General features: G+C 42.6%; 1 protein-coding gene across 4 annotated transcripts in view; it reads left to right on the top strand.

Annotated features, from left to right (window-relative positions):
* The first annotated feature begins 621 nt into the window (after positions 1-621).
* Positions 622-25,751, top strand: part of slit1a (slit homolog 1a (Drosophila)) — an 83,008-nt gene continuing 57,878 nt past the window's right edge. For 2 of the 4 annotated variants that reach the window (XM_085477745.1, XM_085477744.1), the window contains exons 1-4: positions 622-1,317; positions 12,034-12,105; positions 14,350-14,421; positions 15,909-15,980. In XM_085477745.1, coding sequence (XP_085333871.1) covers positions 1,109-1,317; positions 12,034-12,105; positions 14,350-14,421; positions 15,909-15,980 — 425 coding nt within the window. In that variant the 5' untranslated portion in view covers positions 622-1,108. The remainder of the gene's footprint in view (positions 1,318-12,033; positions 12,106-14,349; positions 14,422-15,908; positions 15,981-25,751) is intronic. The other 2 variants (XM_085477743.1, XM_085477742.1) reach the window with 1 other exon arrangement.

The raw sequence follows: 25,751 nt of genomic DNA, 5'->3' as shown, positions 1-25,751 counted from the left end.
ATATATGTGTTTTGTTTCTTTTATTCCAGTTCCCTGCTGCTGCTGCTGCTGCTTCTGTCTGTGTGGCCACGCTTGATGTACATGTTAAGACCCACACTAACTGATTATTTATTCTGGCTTTTTGCCTCCCCGGACCGAGGTGTTGATTCCTCTCTTCCCTACTGGATACACACACGCACGCACGCATGCACGCACACACACAGACCACTGTCTCCCCACAGCCTCTCCCTTCAGGCAGGGGTTATGCAGTGTCATGCAGGTTAGGTCTCTCTCTCTCTCTCTAGGGGTTCGCCTGGAGGCAAACCTGAGAGAAAAGAAGGAGTGGAGTGAGTGAGAAATGAAAAAGAAAGATACTTGGTGTAGATTTGTATTGTGAATAGAGTCAAGGGAATGAAAAGGGGATCTCAGGAATGAGAGTGAGTTCAGGCAGGGTTCTGGAGGGGGTGTTGCATGGGGAGGGAGAGGAGTGGGTGAGGAGAGGAGGGGTAGGGGTGGAGTCGGGGGCTCTGCTATTTGTAGATCCTTGTGATGGATGACTAGTGTGTGTGTGTGTGTGTGTGTGTGTGTGTGTGTGTGTGTGTGTGTGTGTGTGTGTGTGTGTGTGTGTGTGTAAGAGAGAGAGACTGGCATTTTTTTCTTTCCTCTCTTTGCCTATTCCCTCTCTCTTCAGGCGAGCAGAGCAGAGCGGGACTGAGTGAGCGGAGGACAGAGACGCAGACGTGTGCAGACCAGAGCACACCAACTCCACAAAGACAAGAGAGAGGAGAAGAGTTTGCAAGGAGAACATAAGAAACAACTGCTTATTTTTCTTTTCTTTTCTTTTCTTTTTTCTCTTTTACATCTGCAAACTGTGGTGGATATCAAACCAGCATCAAAAGAATTCTACAAGAAGAAAAAAGGATTTGTATGGCTTTACAGCAGAGAGGAAAATATTAGCATTTCTCACGTGTAATTTTTTTTTTTGTTCATATTCATCAAATATATGAATTTATTCTAGTGGACTTGTAAGGTGTAACAAGACTCTTGGAAGCAGACGTAGAGAGGGGAAGGTGGACACACAGAGAAGTAAGGGCTTGTTAAAGAAGAGCAGGTTGTCGTTCTGGTGAATATGGCCATTAGAGAAAGCTGGTTTGAGGCAGGCATGGGCAGGTTGGCCAGGCAGCCACTCTGGATGTGGGTGGCAATGCTCTCTGCCCTGATAGTGGGCAATGCCAGTGGCTGCCCAGCCCTGTGTACCTGCAGCGGAACCACAGTAGACTGCCATGGACTGGGTCTCAAAACCATGCCAAGGAATATCCCCCGAAACACTGAAAGACTGTGAGTACGATCTCTGCTTTAGTTACTTCTCTGTGTGGGCGCATGAGTGTGTGTTTTTATAAAAGAAGCTTTAATATCTTCGTTTCTTACTGGTTCCCCTCTATTTCCTTGATACATTGTAGTAGTGCACACGACTTTGCTTAGACTGAAACAGAACAATAGCCCTGCCTGTAAAGCTGCGTGTATGTGTGTGTGCATGTGTGTGTGTGTGTGTGTGTATGTCAGAGAGAGACTGTGTGTCACTCAGGCAGTCAGTCACTAACTGGCATTCCAGTCAGGTATAAATAGGCATGAGGGACTGGCAAGACCAGAGGCAGATGTGTGCCTTTCACATGTGTCCATAATTTACTTATTTGTTTACACTTGCAGCATGTAGCTTCATTTTTTCCCTCAAGTTTGAAGCTAAAATACATTTAAATCCCCTTTTCTCTTCACTTTTTTCATATAAATGTAGAGTTTAAAAAGTAAAGTCTGACTTGAACTTTAAGAACAAGGTTTGACATCCAGTCTGCGGCACACTGTGTCGCTTTGCCTCTTTTCTTACCTCTATTGCAGTTTTGACTTTTTCTGCCTCTCCCCGTTCTCCCGTCTCCCCTTCTCCAGCTCCTCAACGCGCACTCCGCAAATTGTTAAATCATGGAGAAAATTAAGCAAATCAGCTACTTAGGCGAGTCTTGCACTAGTATCACGTAGCTGTCGTGTCAAACGGTGGGAGGATGGGAGACGGCAGGAGAGATGAGGCGGATGCTGGCTCGCAGAGTGGAGTTTCTCTGTCTTTTCTGACATTCTTCTGAAATATTCATCGGCAAATCAGAAGTGAGGAGTGCAAGGGGAAATAGATTGTTCTATTTCAGCTTTTAGAATATCAGTGCTGAATAAAACATGCTGTGGGAACAGAGGAGAGAAAGCCTGTGTCAGAGGCAGCGTTGGCATAGTGGGAGCCGGCTGCATATTTTATGGTTTTCATATTTAATTTCTAAGAACACCTTTTTTTTCCCCCCTGCTTCACGCTCTGCATGTTACCAGGTTGCATTTGTACATATGCTGGTTTAACAGTGAAGCGGAGAGGAAACATGGTTATTTTGTGGTTTCCTTTTACATGAACGGCCATTCACACTGGAACGAGCCCCTGCCCCTCTGCTCAAGAGTATTTTTGTGTTAAAAGTTGTTTGTTCATTCATAGGTCATGTACAGCAGCACATTTTATCGCCGTAGCATCTCACTCAAGACGTTGCATTTTAAACACAACGTACTTAAAGGTCATGTGTAACTTATTCCTGCGTTGTTGCCTCCCCCCCTGGTTACGTGTGTGCATGTATAAGCTGTGTGTCTAGGTCATGTTGAGCGGTTCTGCTTAACAATAGAGACAATCCTCTGAGGGTTGTTGTAAAGGGTGATTCATCAAGGTGATTGCACAAATCAGCACCAGCCCCACATGATGGTCCCATGTGCATAGCGAGATTTATGTGTATGTATTGGGAAAATGTGTGTTTATCTGAATGAACTTGTGCAGCCACTGCTGGGGTCAAGAATGAGTAATGACTTTGTCAAGTTTATGTAACTGTCCCAGAGGTTTGTTGCCCTCGTCTGTACCAAACGATGCTAACGGACACTTTCTTTTCATCAATTTGAATCATAAAGATTTTAATTGTGTGATGCTCCAGTATATATAACTGCTGAACTTTAATACAAGGGAACGCAGTATTAGTGTTAGGAGGCTAACTGAAAAGGCTAACGTCATACAAAAATCTGCACTTTACCTTGTAAGGCTGGTTTTGTGCTGCATTTGTGTGAATGGGTGTACTTGCTCTCATGTATACAATACTTTAGTGTGTGTTTGTGTGTATGTGTTAGAGGAGGAGGGGGTTGCTTTTGGGAGAAAGTGTTTGTGCGTGTGTATGTAGGCTGTTGAGACAGACAGCAGAATCCCATTTGCACTTGTCACTGTGGGTTTGGATCAGGTCTGACCCCTGCGCTCCTCAGACCGAAGCCTGTAATGAGACTGTGAGCTCCACGTGTTAAAATTACACCCTGGCGTGTATGGGCCGCTGGCCGCTCCCTCCCCCCTCTGCTTTCTCTCTGCATCCATCCTCTCTCGCTGTCTATTTCTTTGCCTCTCCTCCCCTTCTCTCTTGGCCTTTTATCAGGCAACACTGAGAGAAAATCTCCATCTGTAATGCTGATTAAATTGGCTCGCGCACAGTAAAGGATCTTAGTTAAGCTTTTTGTTTGACAGGTATGAAATTAAACTCTTCTCTCTCCTTGTTTTGTCTTCTTAACAGCCCCGCTCTTTAGTTCGAGTGCGTGTCCCATCTGTGAATGAGTTGATTTGGAAAAGGGGAGGAGTTGTGTGTGTTTTTGCGAGTGTGTGTGTGTGTGTGTAACTGCAAAACGTCTGTGCACTGATTATGTATTTTCTGTGCCAGAAGATACCTTGTACTGAGATGCGGGGGCATGTTGGAGCCCCTCCAGAGTAGAGGAGTTGGAGGCTGCACACCATATGCGTGTGTTTGTGTGTCTGTTGTGCAAGCCTGGATAAATCTGATGTTCGCTTTAGTTTGTGCATAAACCACAGCATGTGCTTCCATGTGTGTATGTTGCACACAAGCAGAGAATAAGCGATAGCCAGATGAAAACACATGAGGATTAGTAGTGGTTAAAGATGAGCAGCCCGGTCGCTTTGATAACCACATCTATGCATTTTGGGGTTGGAGGTGGTAGGCGTGTGTGCCTGTGCCAGGGAATGCCTGTAGTGTTTCTGGCATCACCACATAGCTGGTACAACTGACAGCTCACTGGCCACCTGATCCATAATTTACCCTGACAAGACTGAACACAGCCTGCCTACTACCTGCCAACACTGGCTGTGTGACTAAAGTGGAGAGCGCAAGATGGAAAAAGACAAAGAAATGGGGGTGAAGGGTGGAGCTGGGGGGTTGGATTGAAAGCACGATAAGAAGCCAAGGCTGGCACAGTAACTAAAGTGGTAATCACTAATGAAAGGATTACTACACCAGAGCAGTTAAGAGAGATGTAATTCAACCACAAAGCTAATGAATGAATAAACTAGATTATGTTATTTACTATACAGGGCAGAATAGGTCTAGCCCTGAGGCAGAATGAATTTCATTCAGGTCTTTTTTACAGTCTAATATATCCATCCTCATAGCTGGTAATCCCATGAGGAGTGATAATGCCTGGAATGAAGATCATTCAGAGAATGTTTATGCACAGCAGAGCATTGTGAAATTACAGGCCTGGGACTCTGTCATTTCAATTTACTGCCTGTGTAACACAGCTGTGGTCTTTCCTCTCGTACTGAACACTGAGGTGGATGTCCTCTCTCTCTCTCTCTCTCTGTCTTGCTCTCTTCATAGCTGCCTTTTGAGCGAGGATTTTGTGAGCTGCAATGTAAATGAGGTTTTGCAAGCTATAGTTCCACTGTGCTCTTTCAGTTTTTGTTCTAATAAACAATAAGTCACCTTTTTACATTTTGCATACATGTGTAGAAAGTGTGGGTACGATGACTGACTCGCAAGCCTCAAAGCCAGCAGCTGTGTTACTATACACACCGCAGGCCCACCGGCCCACTCTTCTAATGAGTACAGCTACTCTGTGGAAGTGTTTAATTGAGCCCGCGAGAGCTCGGAAATGACCCTATCGATATAACTTGAGTGCACGTGTCTATCAGGAAAACACACCAAAACCAAGGCATGCACTTTTTCACGAGCCTAACATATACAGTGTACATTACTGATTGCTCTGCATGGCTGTCTACAACGGCTGGTTTCTCAGAAGACCTTGAAAATCAAATTTGGAAAATCCACCTAGATCACCTTTCATCTCTCAGAAGACCATCTTCCCTTTTAACCCTACTGACTAGCCAGTAAGAAGCAGGAAAGTGGAGGGGCGGGTGATGTCTGTTCGTGTGTAAAACACGCATCAGTGAACACTCTGCTGATATTGTGGATATGCCTTCATAATCCACATTTCACGCTGCTCGAGACACTTCTGTTTGAGAGAAGTCTTGTGAGCAAATTATGGACAGTGTTCCACATGAGCTTGACATCTGCACTGGTCTGCACGCTAATTAGATCAATATGGCACAGGACCGCAACATTAGAGCTCGGATATTTATCAAGTTGTTCATTTTATAATTCTCAATAAATAATGCATCTATTAAAAATAAATAAAAAAATGAATCCACACCTTTAGAACTCATATTTTAAGATTAAATATGACACTAAGTTATTTAGAGCTTCAACTCACCGCTGTTTCGTTCTCATTTTATTTATTATTCCATTTTATTGTCTATCAAATATCAGAGAACTGAAGAAAAATCCTCACATTTGCACAGCTGCAAGCCGTCAGCTTTTGGTAACTGTCTGAAACGAGTAAACGATCAAAATGATGATAGATTTTCTTTTGAAAATATTTAAAATGGCCCTGTTTTTGCAGTGGGGGTTATCCGTTTGTTGATAGGCTAACCTCTGCAAAGAGCTGGAGGAATGCTGATATCAGTGTGCTCTGCGGGGGTGAGAGTCATACGTATGGCAAGTCTTTATTCTTCGAGGCCATCAGATTTAAACACATATGCTGCGTCCATCAAATTACCAGTCAGTGCACATCTGTGAGCCAAACATCTTGTCAGTCTTCTGTTTGGAACAAATGAAACATAATAGATGTGGCTGTGCAGCTGTTTCATCCATAGTTTCTAGTCAAAGTACACATTCGTGTAGCTTAAAAGCCTTCATACAGCATGCAAAGCCACAATAGAACCTCAGAATCTGTCACTGAACAAACTACGGTTACAGTACAAACCATGAAAGACCCTTCAGTCTCTGCTTCTACTACAGCCCCGTGTGTGTTCCTTTTCCAGCCTGTGGCCGTAACACACATTGGAACAGATGTTTAATTGATTCAATTCAGCATGAGAAAGTGCCGTAAGTTATCTATGTTTGATCAGAAGCTTGATCAGACCTGGTCTTTTCCCAGGCTCCTTAATTCCATCTCCCAGTCTTTCTCTCCATCTGTAAAATTTTTGCGTAGAGCAGCAACTGCTCTGAACGCCCACCCCCCCCCCCAAAAAAACAAAAAAAAAAACATCATAGTATCTTCTTGCCAGGAGTATTGTTGTTGTCTGAAGGCCCAGAAAAGAGAAGCAAAAGTCAAATGTTTGGGTTTGGGTCCTTGACTTTTACCTGTAGCAAGACAGGATGCAGGAGACCGTACTGTGGTCAAGGCTATGAGAAGGAGCTGTGTGTGTGTTTCTGTGTGTGTATGACGGCAATGCATGTGTGAGATACGCTTGATGTTTAACTTTCCTATCAGTAATCTTGCTCCTGGGGCCTGACTGAGCAGAATGAAAACTGTAAATAGCCCTTGAGGAGCCCAGGAGCCAGGAAAACACACTCAGACGGTCTTTACGCGCTGACTGCACACACAGGCAGACTTACACGATTACTCACACACACACACACACACACCAAAAATGTACAGTTAAAGGCCTTAACTGCTTGTCTGAAAGCCACATTTCAATAGAGGGAATGTTTTGAGTTGAGCAGAAATCTGACCTCTTACTGTGGACAGAAGTGTTCCAGTTGGGTTTAAGAGTGTATTATTTTGGTCATGGTGGTCTTTCTTCCTTTCCTTCTCATTCTCACAGTCTTTCAGTATGAGACTGTTGTGTGCTCAGTCAACTGGTTACGTACCCCGTTTGACCATCTAGTATGTAGGTCACTTTCTTCTTGTAGTCTTCCAGCCATTTAGGCCTCATTTCTCCACTGACATTTCCCAGACAGCCCGTCAGCTCTTCACAGCTCCCATGGCTAACGGCAACCCTCTGCCACACTGCTTCACACCGTCGGTTTTCGACAGCTAACAACGCCGTCAGAGTAGTTTTCTCCTTTTTCTGTCTCACAGTGACTGTCTTTCTTCCCCTGCTGTCTCCACCTGCGTGTTTTACGGCTGTCAAGCCCATATGCTGCCAAGTCTGCGGGAGGAGGAATGCTTTGCTTCTTCACAGCTTCTCAACCTGTTCATTCATTAGGATGTGTGCTCAGCGGTCTGGTCAAAGAGCATCATCAGTGTGTGATTGTGGTTAATGAGCATTCACATTTTAGGCTGTGGGACGTCAAGCTTGTGTTCATCAGATTGTTTCCACAAGAGGAGTTTGGACAGTGCTATGCCACCAATCCTCAATCAGCTGGCTTCTGTCCTCCCTGCCAGGCTAAAGCTGTCCAGGACAAATGGTCCTGTGGCGCTTACAGCAGCGATACAGAATGACTGCAGTTTACATTTGCGGAAATACTTTTGCTAGCCTGCTGCATAATTTTTTGCAGCCTGTTAGTAAAATTTGTGCCTGTAAATATACAACTGTTAAAATGAACCAGCTTCCTCAGACTCTCCTCAGTAAAACCAGGAATGGGACTGAGATTATTATAGTGAACTGAACCGTATTAACAACTAATAGTAGGTGTGAAAAAAGGAAAAACAAATAAAATTATGTAGTTTGAAAAAAACGTAATTAAAATAATAAAAAATAAATAAAGTTTTAATTCAAATAAAAAAATGTGAATGAAAAACCTTCAATTTGGTCAAATTTTTCCTCACAACATGCTTGTCAAGGCTTGATTTAATTTTTTTTTTTTACTTGGATGTCTGCTGGATGTCTGTGTTAATATTACAATATTTTTTTCTGAATTTAAAAAAAATCCCCACAATATGACTAAAACTAACACTGAAATTGATGAAAACTAAAACAAAATGAGCCGAAGTGTGGCAGTTGGGATTGTCAAACTCAATACCGACTCACAGGAAAATATTAGATACTATTTTTAAAAGGATTGGAGAAAAAAAAATAAGACAAAGCGTCTTATTTTTTTGTCATAAAAACTAAGGGGCTTTTTAAAAAAAAAAAAAAATTGAAACAATAAAAACAATAACATCAATGACAACAATATTTCTAAGCTGCCTGATAAAAAAAAATTAAGATTCTCTTAGGTGGTGAAAAAAAGAGAGACTATTTTTAGGCTCTGTGAGGTAGTGCTGGTTTTTCTGGTGACATAAATAATTGTGTTATCTAGCTAAATGAACAGTCTATTAACAATACAGATGGGCAGAACTCATTTGTAAGCTAGCCTCCACATAGTTGCTAGCTGCTAGCTTAATGACGACAGATGGCTAATGTGGCTAATCAGATAATTGCTAATAGTTTAACAGGTAGCATTAACATGGGTACTGGCTAGATTAACATTTATAATAACTTTTAAAAACACGAGAATGTTGTTGGCATGACCTCTGACCTCTTGAAATTTGTCAAAGTGTCAAAGTCATGTGAACAGGTGTTATTGGCAGGAGGGGCTGTGTGCCTTCCATTCTGCAGTACTGTGTGAAGTTGTGTGTCAGCTGGAGGAGGCAAACAAGGCGCTGCTGGTATTAACACTGCTGCAAATGATCGTCTTATCCTTTTCAGTAGTGATTTGTATCTGAGTATTTTTTTTAACAACTCTAGTAGCAGTAATATGGTTTCTGAATGGAATGATTAACAAAACCTGTGAGATGTGGGAACTCTAAATTGAGTTGTTTGCCTTATCCTGCTTTGTTTTAAGTAACTGTCTCATCATAATGACTCATTTGCTAGCCAGTGGTTCTATGTTTGTTTTTGATTTGAAAAGTTTCTGGCACAAATCGATTCTGCTGCTGAAAATCTCTGCAGCCAACAGTAGTTTCTCCTGTGACCATTTAGTTGTGATTTGGCTCTGATCTGAACACAATTGCCTGTCCCAGTGGTGCTGTTCATATACACGTCAGTGGGAGTGGTTCAATGCATTCTTTGGTCTCATATATTGAAATTGTAGTTGTATATGTGTGTAAGAAAAAGAGCACATGTGGATCAATCTGTGTGAAAACTTCAGTGAGCCACTGTGCTTGCTTATTCTCTGACTTGGAGTATCATTTCACATAATGTGGCTCAATTTGAAACAGGTCAGAAAAAGGCTCAGAAGAGGGACCCCAGCAGCTGGCAGATATAAACGTAATGAGTTTTTCAGCATTGTAGCAGTGTTTCAAGCTTCTTTGAATTTATAGAGATACAGGGCAATGGAGCATAGCTGCCACATGTCCACCCCAGGGAAGGTGCACCAGGAAATACTCTCAGGCATCAATCTGCTTGGGACAGAAGATGAAGACGGATTAGATTGTGATGTCATAAATCCGGTTTCTCCTCAGGAAGTGTGTCAGCATTGGGAATTCTTACAGAATTTCCAGAGGGTGGAATGGATTTGACTGAGACTGGGAAGTGGAAATCTTTTTACTATAGGAGCTCAGTCTGATACCTAATAATTTTCAGCCTCTAAAGTAATACTGCGGTACTGTAATGTGAAATCCCGCACAAAGTCAGTATCAGAAAACATCTGTATATGGAGGGAGTTAATATGCCTTTGCTGCAGTGCCAAAAGCCATTGCTTAGCTCTCTTTGATTGGAAAACAAAGGAAACAGCAATGACTGATACTGTAGCTAATAAACAGCAGACTTTTGCTTGAACTGGCACTAAATCTGACTTTGGCATACTGTGCCATTATTTAGATGTGGAATAAACACAGAGACAAGCAATGCTGAATCCAGAGGCATGGCTTAATCACGTGTGCAGGGCGTATTCTGCAATCTTTTTGTAGATCTGAACAATGTGACCGTTTGTATACCGCTGTTCTTTATGTGTTTTTCTTTCTTTTACATACCATAGCTACTCCCTCCTTAAACAGAAATGGATGGGAATGCCAGAATTCTTTACATCAACCGGACATCCAAAAATCAGCCACACACACTGCCCAGTACATATATTTTTGAAATTCATGCTTAGGACAATGCAAGAAATATGCAATCTTACAGCTCAGTGTGGCACTGAACTGTCAAGGATTGTGTCAATACGGCATCAATAAGTCATCTGTCCTTGAAGAAGATGAGCTAAGGTGGAAAGATTAATGTCGGGACAACTTTAAAAGACCTGACTGTCATTGGAGCAATTTCAAGGACTTTGTAAAAAATTGCTTGATGTTTTCAAAATGTCAATCATAAAGGTCAGCCTATGTCATAAACAGTATGAATCCATGGATTTATCCTGACTAAACACTATAGCCTGGTGGTGGCATTTGAGCATTGCCTAAATGTCACTGCTTTGCTGAACAGGTGTGTCCTTTAAGATGGCTCTTCCTGCGGGATACTGCAGCATTTGAAGATGTTTCCAGAAAGAGTTAATTTAGTGCAGCCACCCAATATCAAACAATATAAAAAGATTTTGAAATGGTGTTGTATAACAGCTTACATGCAGATATTTGACAGGCTTCTGTTTATATAACAAAACAAAACATCATTGCTAAACGGAAAAAGCATTTGTTTTCCATATATTTGTTCTGTCACCCCTCTCTTTAATAACCCCCAAATCTTTGTCTCTTAGTCTTTCTTTTTTAATGTTGTCAGGGTTTCATCAGCGATGACCACCCTGAAGATAAGACACTGGAAATCCAAAAAGGCATGTGTGTGGGTGTATGCGCGTATCCTCGTAAGCACCTGTAATGAGCTCCACATGTGTGTGTATCAGAGCCCAGGCTAACGAAGCCCAGTCCATTATTTATTTTCCTGTGGTCCTGTCGCTTCGCTTGTCGATGCACCTGTGTATACACGCACACACATCCACCATCTGTCTATAATGACCGTTCTCGTTCGTACCGCATAGCACTACGGTCCCTCGAGTGGTCATTAGACGAGAGAGCGAGAGAGTTGCTGAGGAAGGGAGAGCAGTGGTTTCGGTGTAGATTTGGAACTAGTTTTTTGGTTTTACTTTGCGAAGGAGTGCCTGGGGGTCAGTGTAGGGTGGACACATAATGCTCAGAAAGTTAATAGAACACACAAAGTGTGTGTTTTGATTACTCTCAGTGCCTTCGAGGCTTATATGATTTGCTTTGCCTGCTTTGTTTTTCCCTCTGTTAGGAGAATACAATCTACTATTGAGGTTTAAAGTAAATCTTACATTTACACAAACCAGAGGTCAACAAATCCACCAAACAACCTTGGGTGTCGGAGTCAAGTTCATCTGGTTAGGACTTGAAAACAAACCTAAAATTCAAATCACTTCTTCAATTACTTGATTTCCTGTTTATTTGCAGCAATGGCCAGCTCCCAGCAGGGAACTGCTCCCATTATACCCAAAGCACTTAGCTTTCTGGCCTTGTGGCCCTACCCAAATCCCCTGTGCTGGCTCCTGCTAATCCCCACCGATTGTAGAAGGACATGGCAGACAGAGAGGGAAGGGGTGGGGGGCGGTGTTTGGTTGGAGGAGGCTGGAACAGAAAGACAAACAGGCAGCTCAAATGTGGCTTTAAAGGACGTCTTAATATCTCCCAGAAGAGTTGGAACTTAGCTTGAACTTCCTTTTAGCACCTTGAGCCTCCTTGATTTCCAACAAAAAAACACTAGCTTTTAAAGAAGTTCTCAACATTTATTATACCAGGATTATGTTTTAGCAAAAAACTAAGTGCACTGTGTGTGTGTGTGTGTGTGTGTGTGTGTGTGTGTGTGTCACTTTTGTCAGAAGTGTGCAGTTTTAATCCCTCAAGTGTGACAGCCTCTATGCTGCTATGCGCTCATTAAGCTGTTATTGAATAGTTTCAGAGGTAAAATGTAATTATTAATTTTTGTTTGCATCCTTCTCTTTGCAGGGAGCTGAATGGGAATAACCTCACACGAATCACTAAGAGTGACTTTGCTGGACTGAAGTACCTCAGAGTTTTGTAAGTACTCACCTTCTGTTTATGGGCAGTAATGAATTGTTTGTACAGTAGGAGTATCTGTGGAGCATGTTGGTGACTGAGTTTATCTAGCCATGCATATCTGAATTGTATCTACCCTAGCAGTTTGCAGCTATACTGACTTTCGGCTGATATTAGCATAAACCCACTGAAGTGGCAATGCATTCATCAAGAGTCCTACTCCAAAGTACATTAAGCTCCTGAGTGACTGCAACCACTGATGTAATGGCCTTCTCTCTCACTGTATTCTGCCTGTTGTAGTTGCACTTTACCGTCCCTTAGACACACACATGCTCACTTGCCCTCTGTTCCCTCACATCAGCATGTAATGTGCACACAAGCGCCAGTTCTAAATGGGCTCTCAACACAGCTAACACATTCAGGTGAAGTCATCAATTCCCTCTCCTGTGAAATTAAACAGCACTTGTGACTTCGGGTAATAAAGTAGTTATAAAAGTTTCTCTGTGTGTATGTGCACACAAACTGGTGAGCACTGCTATAGGTGTTAAAAACGCTGCTAAAGGGGAAGCGCCGTAGACCCGAACATGTTTTAAATGTAACATGATCTCAGCATAATTCCTATTACCCTGCAAAGTCTGACTGTTTTCAATCCTCATGGTTACTCGCCCATCCCCCCTGCCCATTTTTTCCCTCCTGGTCCCAACGTTTCTCGTCCCTTGTTGTCTTCCTAAGCATGCCCCTTTTTCTGCACCACCTCCTACCCTCATGTGGAGGTTAAATGCCTTCGTGTCGATAGCTTGCTTCTAGCAAGTAAGAAGGAAACAACTTGCAGGGCTACCAAAAACAGAACTTCCCTTGCTGTTAAGCTTGTGATCCACTCTCACTGCCACAGTAAGGCACATATACATACACACACAGACACACACACACACACACACACACACACACAGGATTTCCTTCCATATACATGAAGTATGATAAACAAAATGCTGGTACAATGAAAGTTGTAAACTAAAAAACAAGTATCTACATATGTTGGCTTTGTGGGGCAACAGCAGGTTGACCTCTGATCCTGCCCTCAGAAGGAGCAAGAACAGGAGCAGAGGTTTATCTTTACACTGAGCTGCCATCTCTTCTGTCAGTCTAAAATCAACACAGCTGATTTACATCCACCTATCCGAGTGCTTGGCTCTTCAAAATCTGCAGTGTGTCTCTGTTCTGTGATGAAATGCGTACTGAGTAATAAAGGAACAATCAACAAAAAGTAGATAGCAAAAGAGATCAGAGAAATTGAAGGTTATGTACCTGCAGGTTGCCTTAAAAAAAAAGAAAAAAAAAGTTTTCTCAATTCAAAAGTACTCATCACAGTTTTTTCCGCTTCCATCTAAATTCATGAGAAAGAGATCTGAGATGAATTGCACGTTTCTCTCCATGTTTATGGAGTGTGAAAAGTGATTAGCATTTATATTCGATGGGGAGGAAGCCCAGATTGCTGAGTTGCAGTGCGCCATGGCCTCACAGGAGACATGAGAGGTTACCTTCAACACAGAACAGTTGTGTATGTAATGAAGGAGAGCACTTGTTGCTTCTAAAGCTGCTGGACACTTTTCTCTCCTTCCTGATTTTGTGTTATTGTAACACTCCAAAACTATCTAAGCCCCTTTTTTGTGTCTTAGCTTTGGCATTGTACTTGAGGAAGGGATGTGTTGCAACTTGTGTGCATGGATTCTGTGTTTGTGTGCATCCATGTTTGCTTGTTTATGTCTAATAGCCTTGATGTGGTGCCTAAAAACTCTGATATGGTACAGCTATGCTGTTTCACAGGCGCACGCACACACACGCACATCCCACTTTCCCTTGATTCAGTCAGATGTCAAAAACTTGGAGCTCACCTCACACTTTCTGACCCCCTGCCTACTTTTCGTCTCTTCTCCACCCAGCTACTACACTCAGTGGACCACACTAGAGCACCAGACACACACTTTCTGAACCACCTTGGAAACTTTCCTGGCTGCTATCCCTCCTCCTTTTGCCAAGATTCCCAGTGCCCCTCAGTCCACACCACTGCCCTCTGTGTGTTTGTGTGTATGTGGAAGAGAAGTGTTGAATATACTGCACCCTACTTGAATATATAAATACTGTACATACTGCAAAATCCCTTGCCCCCTAAACCCTAAAACCAAGCCCATTACACAATTCTAAAGCCAGAGTGACCCCCTACAGACGTTGACGTGACGTAACTTCTCGTTCCCTTCTTTTCTGCAGGCAGCTGGTGGAGAATCAGATTACTGTGATTGAGCGTGGGGCCTTTGATGACATGAAGGAGCTGGAAAGACTGTGAGTATGACCAATGGTTGTCTTTAGATAGCCTGAACACACTTAAACTTGAAATGAAAATCCCACCCTTATTCTCATGTGTTTTCACTCTCTGTATTTGTTGGGGGTAATGAGACTAACAGGAATGATACATAAAATCTTGCGAAATCAAGTGTGTGGCACTATCTTGGCCTTTCATTGTGGTTGGATGGTGCTAAGAGGGTACGGTGTGGGCTGCGAGTATTTTTATTAGCTCTGCCTGACAGGAATGCCCTCAGTGGGATATGTGGGCTTAAAAGGCCTCCCCCACCGCAGACCCTGGCTCATCTGGACAGCACCAGGACTCCTTGACAGCTTGTAAACTCGCCGGGAAAACACACAGACAAACGCAATCAACCACTCCTTAACCCGCTCATTAGTAAATCAATAGTGCTAGCCACATGGAAACCTGCACAGCAGATGACTTTATGGACCACGCCGTAATGCAGACATAGTGGTTAACTTATAAAAGACTTTCCCCTGATCTGAAACCCACATTAACAGTCTGTGTTACCAAACTTGAGACCACGCACAGCTTGCCTTTCCTCCTCCTCCTCCATATTCAACAGATCCCAAACATTGGGTAGACATTTCCATGTGCCAGACCAATGTGGAAATTGAGTGGCTCGTTTCTTTAATGTTTAAAAGCCACTAACCCACCAGCAGGTACAGTTCAGTGTGAACGAAGCAGCAGCAGACCATTAATGTCCATTATGCACTAAATCTCCCTCTCAGCTGGCCGAACACTCTTCTCAGTGTATACAGTGTGTGGCACAAGTCCTAACATCTGTCTGAATTTGTCTGAAGGCATGGCAGTGGCCTCACATTTGCAGTGTCTCTGTGCCACAGTCCTCTCATTCGCTCCCATGGGCCTCAAATGGGCCATTCAAAAAGGAGAGAGTTGTGGTTTTCAACAGATTAGCAACAGTCTGTTCTCCATTGACTTAATTGTTGTATTTGCATAAAGCCTGCCAGTCTTAGATGTTAGCTGTTTGACGTGGAGTCTCTTGCCAACCACCACTCCTCTCAGTGTGTCCTTGGGCTTGAATAAGCTCATCCATTCCTCTTAATTTTATTTAGAAACATCTTTTTTCCAATAGATCGTCCCGAATAAAATGTTTTAGTGTTCCTATAACTGAATGGATATGATTCACTTTTAAAAAAATTGAAATGTTGCTATTTTGTTGTTCTGGGAAAGTCAACAGAATGCTATTTTGCAAGGCAAAACAAAGTAATTTAACTGTGTAGCGATAATTTACGGCACTGTCTCTGACCAGCAGTTTTAATTCCCCCGAACTTTCAGTTGGATATTTATGTGACATGCAGAGCACACTGAAACACAATAGCCTGTGGCTAAGCCGATTCTACGGCAGCTAGAAGAAATTATTCACAGCCTACACATTCAAGGACACACATGCATAGACACACACGCACAATCACTGGTTGATCATACGTTTTCCTTGCTGCAGGCGGCTGAACCGTAATCAACTGCAGCAGCTTCCTGAGTTGCTGTTTCAGAAGAACCCTGGCCTGTCTCGACTGTAAGTACATTCGCTTTTTTATTAATTTACCTCTTCCTCTCTGTCAGCGCACACTATGCAAACCACCAAAGATGGCTCAGTTAGGCAGGTCTGGTGAATTCTGGCTTTGGTTTGATTAGGTATAAACACAATTAAAGTACAAATATATTTCAGTTGCACTTGGTGAAATACACATCAGAACTCTTTCTTGTTGACCGTAAGGCAAAATGAACTGGGTGAGAAGAATGGACATCTAAACTAGTTGGCTTCATATCTACATTAATGGATTTGTAAGCAGTAATAACTTGCACATTAATCTGCAATTTGTTTGTGACGCAGTTTTGAAATTCCTAATCCGGAAGAACGGTCTTTTGTGGGTCAGCTTCTGCAGCTCACAGCACAGATCCTGCTCTTTTAAATGGCAAAGATAACTTAGCATTCCAAATTAAAGTCACTATGCCGACAATGCTTGCTGCCACAAGTGTAACAGCTCTTTTGCACATATGGAAAAATTCGTGGTTGTACTTTGGCTGTCTCATTGTGTGGGTTTGTCTGAAAAATAACGTAAAAGTGTCTGAATGACAGAATGGCACCAGTTTAAGAGCTGGATGAAGCCAGCAATGTTACGTATCCCGTGTCTGAAAAGGGCTTCAGACTGTCTGCAAGAGGATCCAGGGGTGACAGAGATTTGATCAGACTGGAGCTAAGGGACAAATTAGACTGTGAACCTAAGTCCAGGTGAAAGGATGGCTTTGTTACTTAATGAGATTGTTTTATGTCATGCGAGTCCGCCAGCATGCTCCACCTTCATCATATGAATGGTGAAGGTGGAGCACACTTTCGTTTGCTTCTTGTTAAGACCGGTCCCATTCAGTCACACACCCACACATCCTTCCACTTATGCACCTCATGCAGCGAGACGATCCCACAGTAATGCTTAACTTTTATTCCCATCTACAAAGAGGCTCTATGTTTCTTTTTCTTTCTTTGGTATAATCAGTGTCCCTGTTGCTAACTGATCATTGGAGCCCCTATTATTCGCGTTCAGATTACCTGGAGCATCTGGGAATAATGAAACAGTGGGACATGGAAAAGCCATTTCCCTTCCTTCTATACTCATAGTGATACTACTAACCCATGATCCTAGCCTTAGCCCTCCATCTGTTTATCTTGCGTTTGATGTTTAACACCATCTTGAATCTATCTGTCGCTTCCTTGCAACTATTTCCCCACGTCACCTATCATTATGCCCAAACCAGCCGCTGGGAATTTAAGGCCTCCTCTTTTGGTACAAGGCTGGTTGTCTTGTTGTTTGCTCACACTGAGCAGCACTGAGTTGTGTGTCTAGTAGACTAAGAGCAGACCAAGGCTTCTCAGACCAGCGGATGGCCTTGAACCAGTGTGATTGGTCCATCTGGAGCAGCTGGCGTAGCCAGCAGCCAAATGATTGTGCTAACACATCCAGTCTAACTTCATGGTCATTATTCTAAACCTATCACTGGGTTCTCAGCCATGTTCTGGAGAGTGAGACTTTGTTTAACATTGCTTAATCGATTCGCTATGTGTCTGTGTATACACTCATTTGTTCTTTATCCTTGGTTAGACAGAAGAGAACAGTAATTGACCTTGAGGCTTTTCAGGTGTGAAAGTGCCTGGCATTTTTTAACAGTTAAAACAAATCCAAGGCCAAGGAATCAGCAATAATTCAATCTTTATGGTGCCAGTGCTTGACTGACAGATACTACTTTGTGAAAGACTTGTAGTCCTTGTTAAAAAAAATTTGGGCTAGTAGCGTGGGATCAGGAGCAGCAGTAGAAGACAAAGATATTTTTTTCCTAAGGTGTTTCTCAACTCCTGAGCAGTGTTCCCGACCACACCATGGGTTCTGGTTGCAGTCGGATGCGGTTGGGTTACAGCCTCGTCTCGCTCCCGCCAGCAGCTTTTAATGGACTTAAAAGGTCCTCATCTCCCAGAGGAAGACTTTCACTGCTATGTCATGTGTGCATTTATGTGTGTGTCTGAGGACGACAGAGAAAGAGAGGGAGAGAGCTCAATAGACAAAGAGAGTCTGTGGTTGCGTATGTATTTGTGTGCGAATCTTTGCACTTGCTCAAAGAGCTCACTGGGGCTTGTTAGGGTCTGCCTTTATGATCCCAACAAAAGAGGTTAATGTGAAAGCCCGCTGCCCTCAGGTGTAGCACAAACCCAGATGGTTTCTCTTCTCTTGGAAGCAGGATTAATTGCTCCCCTTCTGCTTTTTTATACTTTTACGCTCTTGCTGTCTTTTTTGCTCTACTCTTTTTTTTTATTATTCTCTTTGCTCATTCTAGAGTGAGGGTTTTAAGGAAAGCTTGTATAACAAAGTGGCCATTTGTCTTAGACACCCTGCTGAGAGGACAAACAGAACGAAGGGCAAAAGGGGGTAGAGGAGCGAGGGATAGCAGATGAGATTGTCGCTCTCATTAAACTTTAGAGGAAAAGCTACCGGGTTAATAAAAGGGTGTTGGTTAAATGAGCAGTGTAGTGTTGTTTTGTGGGAAGTTTTTAAACACTTGATCCCATGGAGTCATTACGTTAACGGGGTAATGAGTTTGCTCTACAAAGGGAAGATGAATTAATCCAAGTGCTCTTGCTAGAACACATTTTTAAAGAGCTCTAGTAAAGTCTACCGTAAAAGAAAGAAATATTTAGCATTTAGAAATAACTGAATTTTATCTTGTGCTTGAGCGTCAAAGCTAATAGGTTTAAGGTGTATAATGTGTCTTGGTTCATTTAAAAAACAGAAAACTGCACAGGTGGATTTTCAAGAGCTACGTACTTTCTCTTGTGAGAGCCAAACTCTTTATACAGAGCCCTGCTACACTGCCTCCTATCTTTTGCCATGCCTCAGAGATCCTGGAGACACTGATGGGGGAAATAGGAAAGATAATTGGAATTGATTAGAGATGATTAGGGAGAGACGGAGTTAGTTAAAGCTTCCTGTGATGGATGACCCCGACAAGAAGGCATGGGAACAGTGGCTCGGAGGTGAGAGGCGCTGCGCAGAACATCACTGAACAATAACAGTGAAAATAGAGTTGCATTCATCACTGTTAACGACCTGTTGCCCCCCTCTCACCACCCTTGACTACTCCTTATCCCACTTCCACTGCGCTTCAGATCTGTAATCTACTCATCCATGTTTGTAATTAGTGTGCTTTCGCAGTGGGAGAGCAGGAGGAAGGAAGGACCGCAGGATGGAGGGAAAAAAGTGGCATAGGTGAGTAGAGTCGGGGGCGTGTAGAGCAATTGGTCTGATAGCTGGCCCCAGGGAATAGCATCTGGTTTAGGCTGACGATGGGTGACTGGGGGAGGAGGAGACAAAAGGGTATTTTGAGGTTTTTGAGCAAGCGTATTTGCTTGGGACAGCAACACAGGTTTGTTTAGAGGGGGTGTCGCGTTCGATAATGACCAACTTTTTGTATTATGTTGTGGGTTAAGGAGATAATCAGGGAAGGTTTTCTCTTGTATAACTCCCCAGGAAAGATGAGGGAGGTGGAGGGATGTGGGAAGGGTGTGGTAGTACCTGCACTACAGGGGAGCTGAGGAAACCCTGGCAAAGGTTTGAAAAAGGGGGTGTGTCTCATCCGTCTTTAAGAAGCTTTTTTACATCCTTCAATTTAACGTTAATGCCTGGCAACGGGTACTCTAATATACACAAACACCAAACGCACACACACACACATTCACTGAGACACACAGGCAAATGTGCACACACAAGAGAAAGAAAACTGAGGGAAAATGTAAATAACACTAATTAGACACAAACACTCAGAGAATAACACTATAATTAGATCTCTGTGTGTGGATGGTATGCATACACAAGGGATTACGTCCTTTCTGTGGCTCTGACTGTAGATAAAAGAGCCGCTTCAGATATGTGTTGATGCAAAGCTGCTTCTTCTGTGTTTGTGTTGGAGAGATGCTGTGTTTTGTGTTTGTTGATTGCTTGATGCTTAGGGAACAGTAGCTCAGAGTGAAAATAAAGAATTATTTAGGGTAGGAAATCTTGAATAAAGTGCACTATCATTAAGCCTATAAATCATCTCTCTGTCACAGTTTTCCCACTTGTTTTGACTTTGTTACCATTCAGCACATATACACTATTTTCCCCTTTTCATTTGCTTCAGATTGATTGGCTTGTAAACTTGCTCCAGTGTTCCAAGACTTCTTGTGCCATAAAGCAAGCAAATTAACTCTTTTGACTTTTGACTTTTTGTGTATGACTGCGTGAAAGACTGAGTTGAATGTGTGTGGGGGGGGGGTTTCTCTCCTCGTGACCGTTTGTGTTTGTATAATACTGTGCTGTGTAGGCGTCTTTGCATGCATGCATGCATGTGTGTGTGCATCTGGCAGGCTGTTAATGCTTCAAGCTGGTCTTGTTGTTTCCTTCTCTTTGTCTCTTCTGATGAATGACCTGCCTCAGTGTGCTAGGACTCTCTCTCTTCCTTAGAGGACTGTTTGGGCTCCCGCTTGGCAGCAGTCCCCATGGCAACTCATCTTCATCAGAAGGTTTCTGTGCCATCAGTGGTAGACATCCTGATTTCTTGACTGTGGTTTGTCTGACACTAAGTAAATAATGACAGCACAGACTTCAGTGAAGCTAGCTTCAGACTTCACACTGTGTATCCATTTCGAAACTTCCGTCTAGTACATTGTATACACTATGAAGTTACTTGCACAGTATGTGAATTGTGACAGTATTGTCATTATGGTAGTACGTTTTTATTGAACACACTTAACAAAACTGATTGTAATGTTTGACTATTGTAGCTTCAGCCACACGTTTTATGTGCATCTTGGCCAGCCTCTGACTATGCATGCTATTGAGATCTTCTATGGTGAAAATGACAGTTTAATTTGGACATCCAACTTTTTTTTTAATCTGCTGCTATTGGCTGTTTTGCTAGCATTTGCATCTCTCACTCAATTGCCCAAATGGTCTTTGGGTTTTCTGACAGTGTTTCAAAGCTTGTCTTTGGACATTGGTTCCTTTTTCACTTCATTTTAAGTCCAGTACAGGATGTTATGGCTCATAGAAAACTTATATCAAGAGACAAGCCAGGGATCCACCATGCAAAACCATCTGAAAAGCATCTGATTGTCAAGGGCTTCATTTTGAACATGAAAACAAAAATCGCACACCTCAGTATTAATGCATCAGTGTGAGAGCATCTTGACAGAGAACAGAACAAAAGGCAGCCAACCTCCAAAGAAGAGTTTTCAATGTCCTTCAAAAAGCCTGGAGAACTATTCCTGGAGAATACTTAAATAAATTAAAAGAAAGCTTGCCCAGTAGAGTTCAGGCTGTGTTGAACAACCCAGCAAATCTGATGAAGATCCTCATCACTTTCTTTAAAACTGCCAGAAAGAGCATTGACCTTGGCAAAGGAAATGCTCTCCAAGGATCCTTTGAGCACTAATAACAAAAGACACATTTTTTCATTATTCCTGGAAGAACTCACCTCCTCAACAAAAACCATCAGAGGTGTTTATCTATATTTATTTTCCTAATTTGAGTGACGCTGGGTGAAATTTTAACTTTAGTGCACGGGTGACGTTTATTTATTTATTTTTTAATTAAGCAGTTTGAAATACCTGACTTGGCGACCAAACTGGCCAGACCTTAACTTTTTGCCCCCGTCCCTCTTCCTGCCCCTGTCCTTGTCAGATGGTAAAAGTGGCTTTTATGGCTTGTCACTGTTTTCTTTACGAGTCGGACCGTGTGTGAGAGAGAAATGCAGACCAAACCATGTGAGGAGAGCGGAAGCCAAAAGGGGGTAATTTAGAAACCACTCTGCCATCTGAAATATTCACAACCACAGCACAAGGGGAATGAGAAAGAATGAAAAAGAGGACAAAAAACAGACAGAAGAAAGACAAAGTTAAAGAACAGAGAGAGAGATGGTCAGAGGTGCAAAGGAGAGCAGCAAAGATGTAGCAAAAGCAGGAGAGAAACAGCGGTGTTTATATTTACTAACGATTTTGTGTCCTTCCTCATGAATAATTGAACAGATGGATTGAGGCTTGTTAAATATTCACACTCAAGCACTGGGACATCAGTGGTCTGTGTGTGTGTGTGTGTGTATGTCCACTGTCTGGTACACGCTGTTCTACATACACACTCATACCATCTCTGATGCTCTAAATATTCATACAAGCAAACATGTGCGCGCGCACACACACACACACACACACACACACATTTACACACATGGGCAAGTTCTTCAGTGGTGACCGTCCAGTCACACACATGCACGTTCTTATGCGTTTGTGATTGCGTGTGCACGCACATCTTCACACTGGGGACTAGGCTGGTCATTATGAATTGATACGGCATGAATAAGACATCACAGTGTGGTCTAGATCCGTCATGAGTATACACACACGGGGATTTCACTCGCAGAGCTGCAGAAAGAGGCCTCCTCCTCCTCCTCTCTGTGCCGTTGCCGGCAGTTTGCCTCTGTGACGGCTGGCTTCGCCTTGTCCAGATTGGAACTGACGCACAGAGGAGAAAAGGCTACCCTCATGCACACACAAACACACATATATGCACTTACTCCCTGGAATCTTAGAGCAGGGGTTTGAGGAAGTCTGCTGTCCCGTTCCAGGAATAACAACCAATGCAGTGCTGGTTGGGTTGTCCTGCTTGCGGTCATGTTGCTTAGTAGTCATGTGTGTGCAAAATTGGCTCATACAGTCAAGCAGTATGGAGTATGAATGTATCTATCAGAATGAGAAATCCAGCTCATTCATCACAGCAGTAATAGAGTGCAATCTCCCTGCAGAGAGTGTTTCCCTCACTCAGTGCATCTGTCCACCTCGTTACGGTTCATTTCAAGATCTGGGGTTTCGATCAACACTATCAGCTCTGGATCATCATGTGGAAGTGTCGTGTGTGAAGTTCTTAGCAGGAAGACTTGAGTATTTGTGTGTAATCTCTAGTTATGAGCTGTTAGGGTCTGGATGCGAGAGTCTGGTGCTCAGTGTTGGACGTATCCCAAGCAGACCCAAACACCGCCTCTGATCCCATGGGTGGGGAGGGGTGAAGGCATTCGAAAACCCTTCCTTACATCCTGCAAAGCAGGAAGAAGCATGGAGCTACCCACACATGTGCATGTTTAGCTTGCGCACACACACACACACTGTGGAAACCCACACGCGTACAGTAAATGATTAGTCCAGCCCCATCCTGTGGCCTCAGGCTCAGTCTCTGATTCTGTGATTTTGAAAAGCAGAAACAAACAAACTGCAGGGCAAATTATGCCTTCACACACATACACACCCTCAAATAGAGACACACACAATCACACAAATGCCACTGCACACATACTTTGCCCACCTCCTGCCGATTTGCTGCTGTAGCAACCAATGCTCTGTGGGGCTTGGACTTGGGCTGTTTACCTTTTCTGAGTAAGCGGAAGACACAGAGAAAGAAAGAAGGATTTGGAAGGTGAAATAGTTCAAACAGCGCCTCATATTTTATGATCCAGTTGCTTGGAAAAAGGGTGGTATAATAGATGGAAAGAGATTTTTGGATTTTTAGTTTTGTATGCATATATAATTATAGGCTTTGGACATATCCCTTTATCCTGTGGAAGGAGAGACTTGGTTGAACTCCTTCGTATGCCCTGTGGCTATATTTCTCTGTGTTTGTGAATTGTGGGATCTGTCACTGTGGTGAGCAGGTCCATTCTCAGGGGTTTTATACTTAGCACACACTCTTTTGTTCTTGAGATGCTACAGGCTAATGAGCTGCTGCTGTTGCTACTCCATAAAGAGTATTTCCCTGCATGAAGATGGCTATTTGTGTGCTTTAGGCTTAATGAGGCTAATATGGTGCTAATGGTGATGGATGTAAGCATGAAGCAACAGGTTTTCTGGATTGAATTTGATTAAATTCGATTGAGTCTGATTGGCAGTTGTGCACTTATAGGAAAATCAATACAACCTTCAGATTTATACAGCCTTCATGTTATTAACCAGTTACATCAGGGTCGTTTCTCAAGAAATGTAATGCACTGTACATTATTCATTAATAACTAAAAGCAATGGTGAAAACCAGCTTAAAGAGACTTCATGTTGCCGCTGTGATTTTAATGTGATTCTACTGTAGAAGTAGATGCAGGTATAAACAGAGGTTACAGTGCTACAAGCGTTAATGCTCGTCATTGCCTTTGTTACCTGTTGAAGAACAGGCTCTGGCTGCTGTACTGGGGTCAGCATACACTCAGCTTTAACCTAATTCTGGATTCTTTGCTAGTTTTGTCCTTTCTGTGCAGATGCTTGCAAAAAAAAAAAATCAATGTTCTGTTAGCATTGTAATACAGTTACTATCCTGGAGGCAGTCTGCATGCTCTCTATCTTATCCTCTTATTGTTTACTGCGATAAAAAAGAAGTAATGTTTATATTGCCATCATTTTCCTCATCCCTTCACATTAACTGAAAGCAGCGTTTTAAATTGCAAGTGTGCAGGAAGAAAAATACATTTTTGATACATATTTTTTTACTTTCCATCCGCCCAACATGCAGATAATTGAAGAACCTTTGGAATCCCAAGCAATGATGTAATTGTAACTGTAATGTGATTATTGAACTTTACTTTAATGAGTTACAAAGTAATCTATTATACACAACACTGATAAGCATGAACAAAAACAAAATTGACTTGTTTACTTTTGTTTATTATATTTAGAAGGACTCATCTGTTTCATAAGTAAAATCCAACCAGAGCTTTCTGTCGTGTGCCTCTGTACTCTGTACTTTCTCCTCAGCCATTCTGCTTTCTCACTGAACAAAAGACACTTGTCTGCTAGGTACACAGACCGCCTACATTCCATTAAAAAGACATATTGAGCAGTGCAGAGCTGGTGAGCATTGCAAGCAGGAAAATATGAATTCCAGTACAAATGCATATCTGTTTCCAATAGTGGCTCCCTCTCACAGTTCTCTCCTGTTGGTATCGCAGCATGAAGCCGTGATCTCATTAGCCTTGCAGTGCATATGTATGCCTATTGTGGATGTATAAATATGTATATATTTGTGAGAAACAGTATGATATTTTGTGCAGTGGGTGTCTTTCCGTCTTACCTTTCTCTAGTTTAACAAGAAATCGTTGGGGGATGGAATTGATTCCCCTTCCCTGCTGTTTCAGCCAGGAAAATACATGCACATGCACAAACCTGCCCCGCCCAATCAAAGCTTCCAGAAGTGAGTGTTATATCTGAGATGCAGACAGACCTGCGTGTGTTTATTTGTTGTGTAGCCACACCAATTTTACACCTAAGAGGGTGGAGGGAGGAGAAATGCACTGAGTATTGATTGAAGGGGAAAGAGTCACACAGAGATGGAAGTCCCATTTGAAAAGCAGGGAGGATGAAAGAAAGAAGAACAGTGAAGGAGAAAGCACTGTATATATATGCGTTTATATTTTCTTATATTTGATTCATTATTTCTGGAACTCGGAAAGTTGATTGTATTCCAGAGAGAACTTTAAATTGTTTTGGGTTTTTTTGCGGTAGTTTAAAATCCCTTACTCTCAGATCAAGTCCGGTGCAGCAATTGAATCAAGCATAAAGATGGAGAATGCGGTGAGTTGAAAGGGGGTAAAATGAGTTAGAGGGCAATAGAAGGACCTGAAAGTGACGGACAGTGCCTGGGAAGCAATAAATAGTGTGGGGATAGAGTAAGTGGGGTTGGCAGATAATGTGAGAGAAAGAAAAAAAGGCACAGAGAAGAAAGATTGGCCTCAT

The sequence above is a fragment of the Copadichromis virginalis genome, linkage group LG13, assembly GCF_057382275.1.
Source record: "Copadichromis virginalis isolate Kocher_CV1m ecotype Utaka linkage group LG13, C_Virginalis_male_GT1.1, whole genome shotgun sequence".
Classification (NCBI taxonomy): domain Eukaryota; kingdom Metazoa; phylum Chordata; class Actinopteri; order Cichliformes; family Cichlidae; genus Copadichromis; species Copadichromis virginalis.
This window is presented reverse-complemented; position numbering and strand designations above follow the sequence as displayed.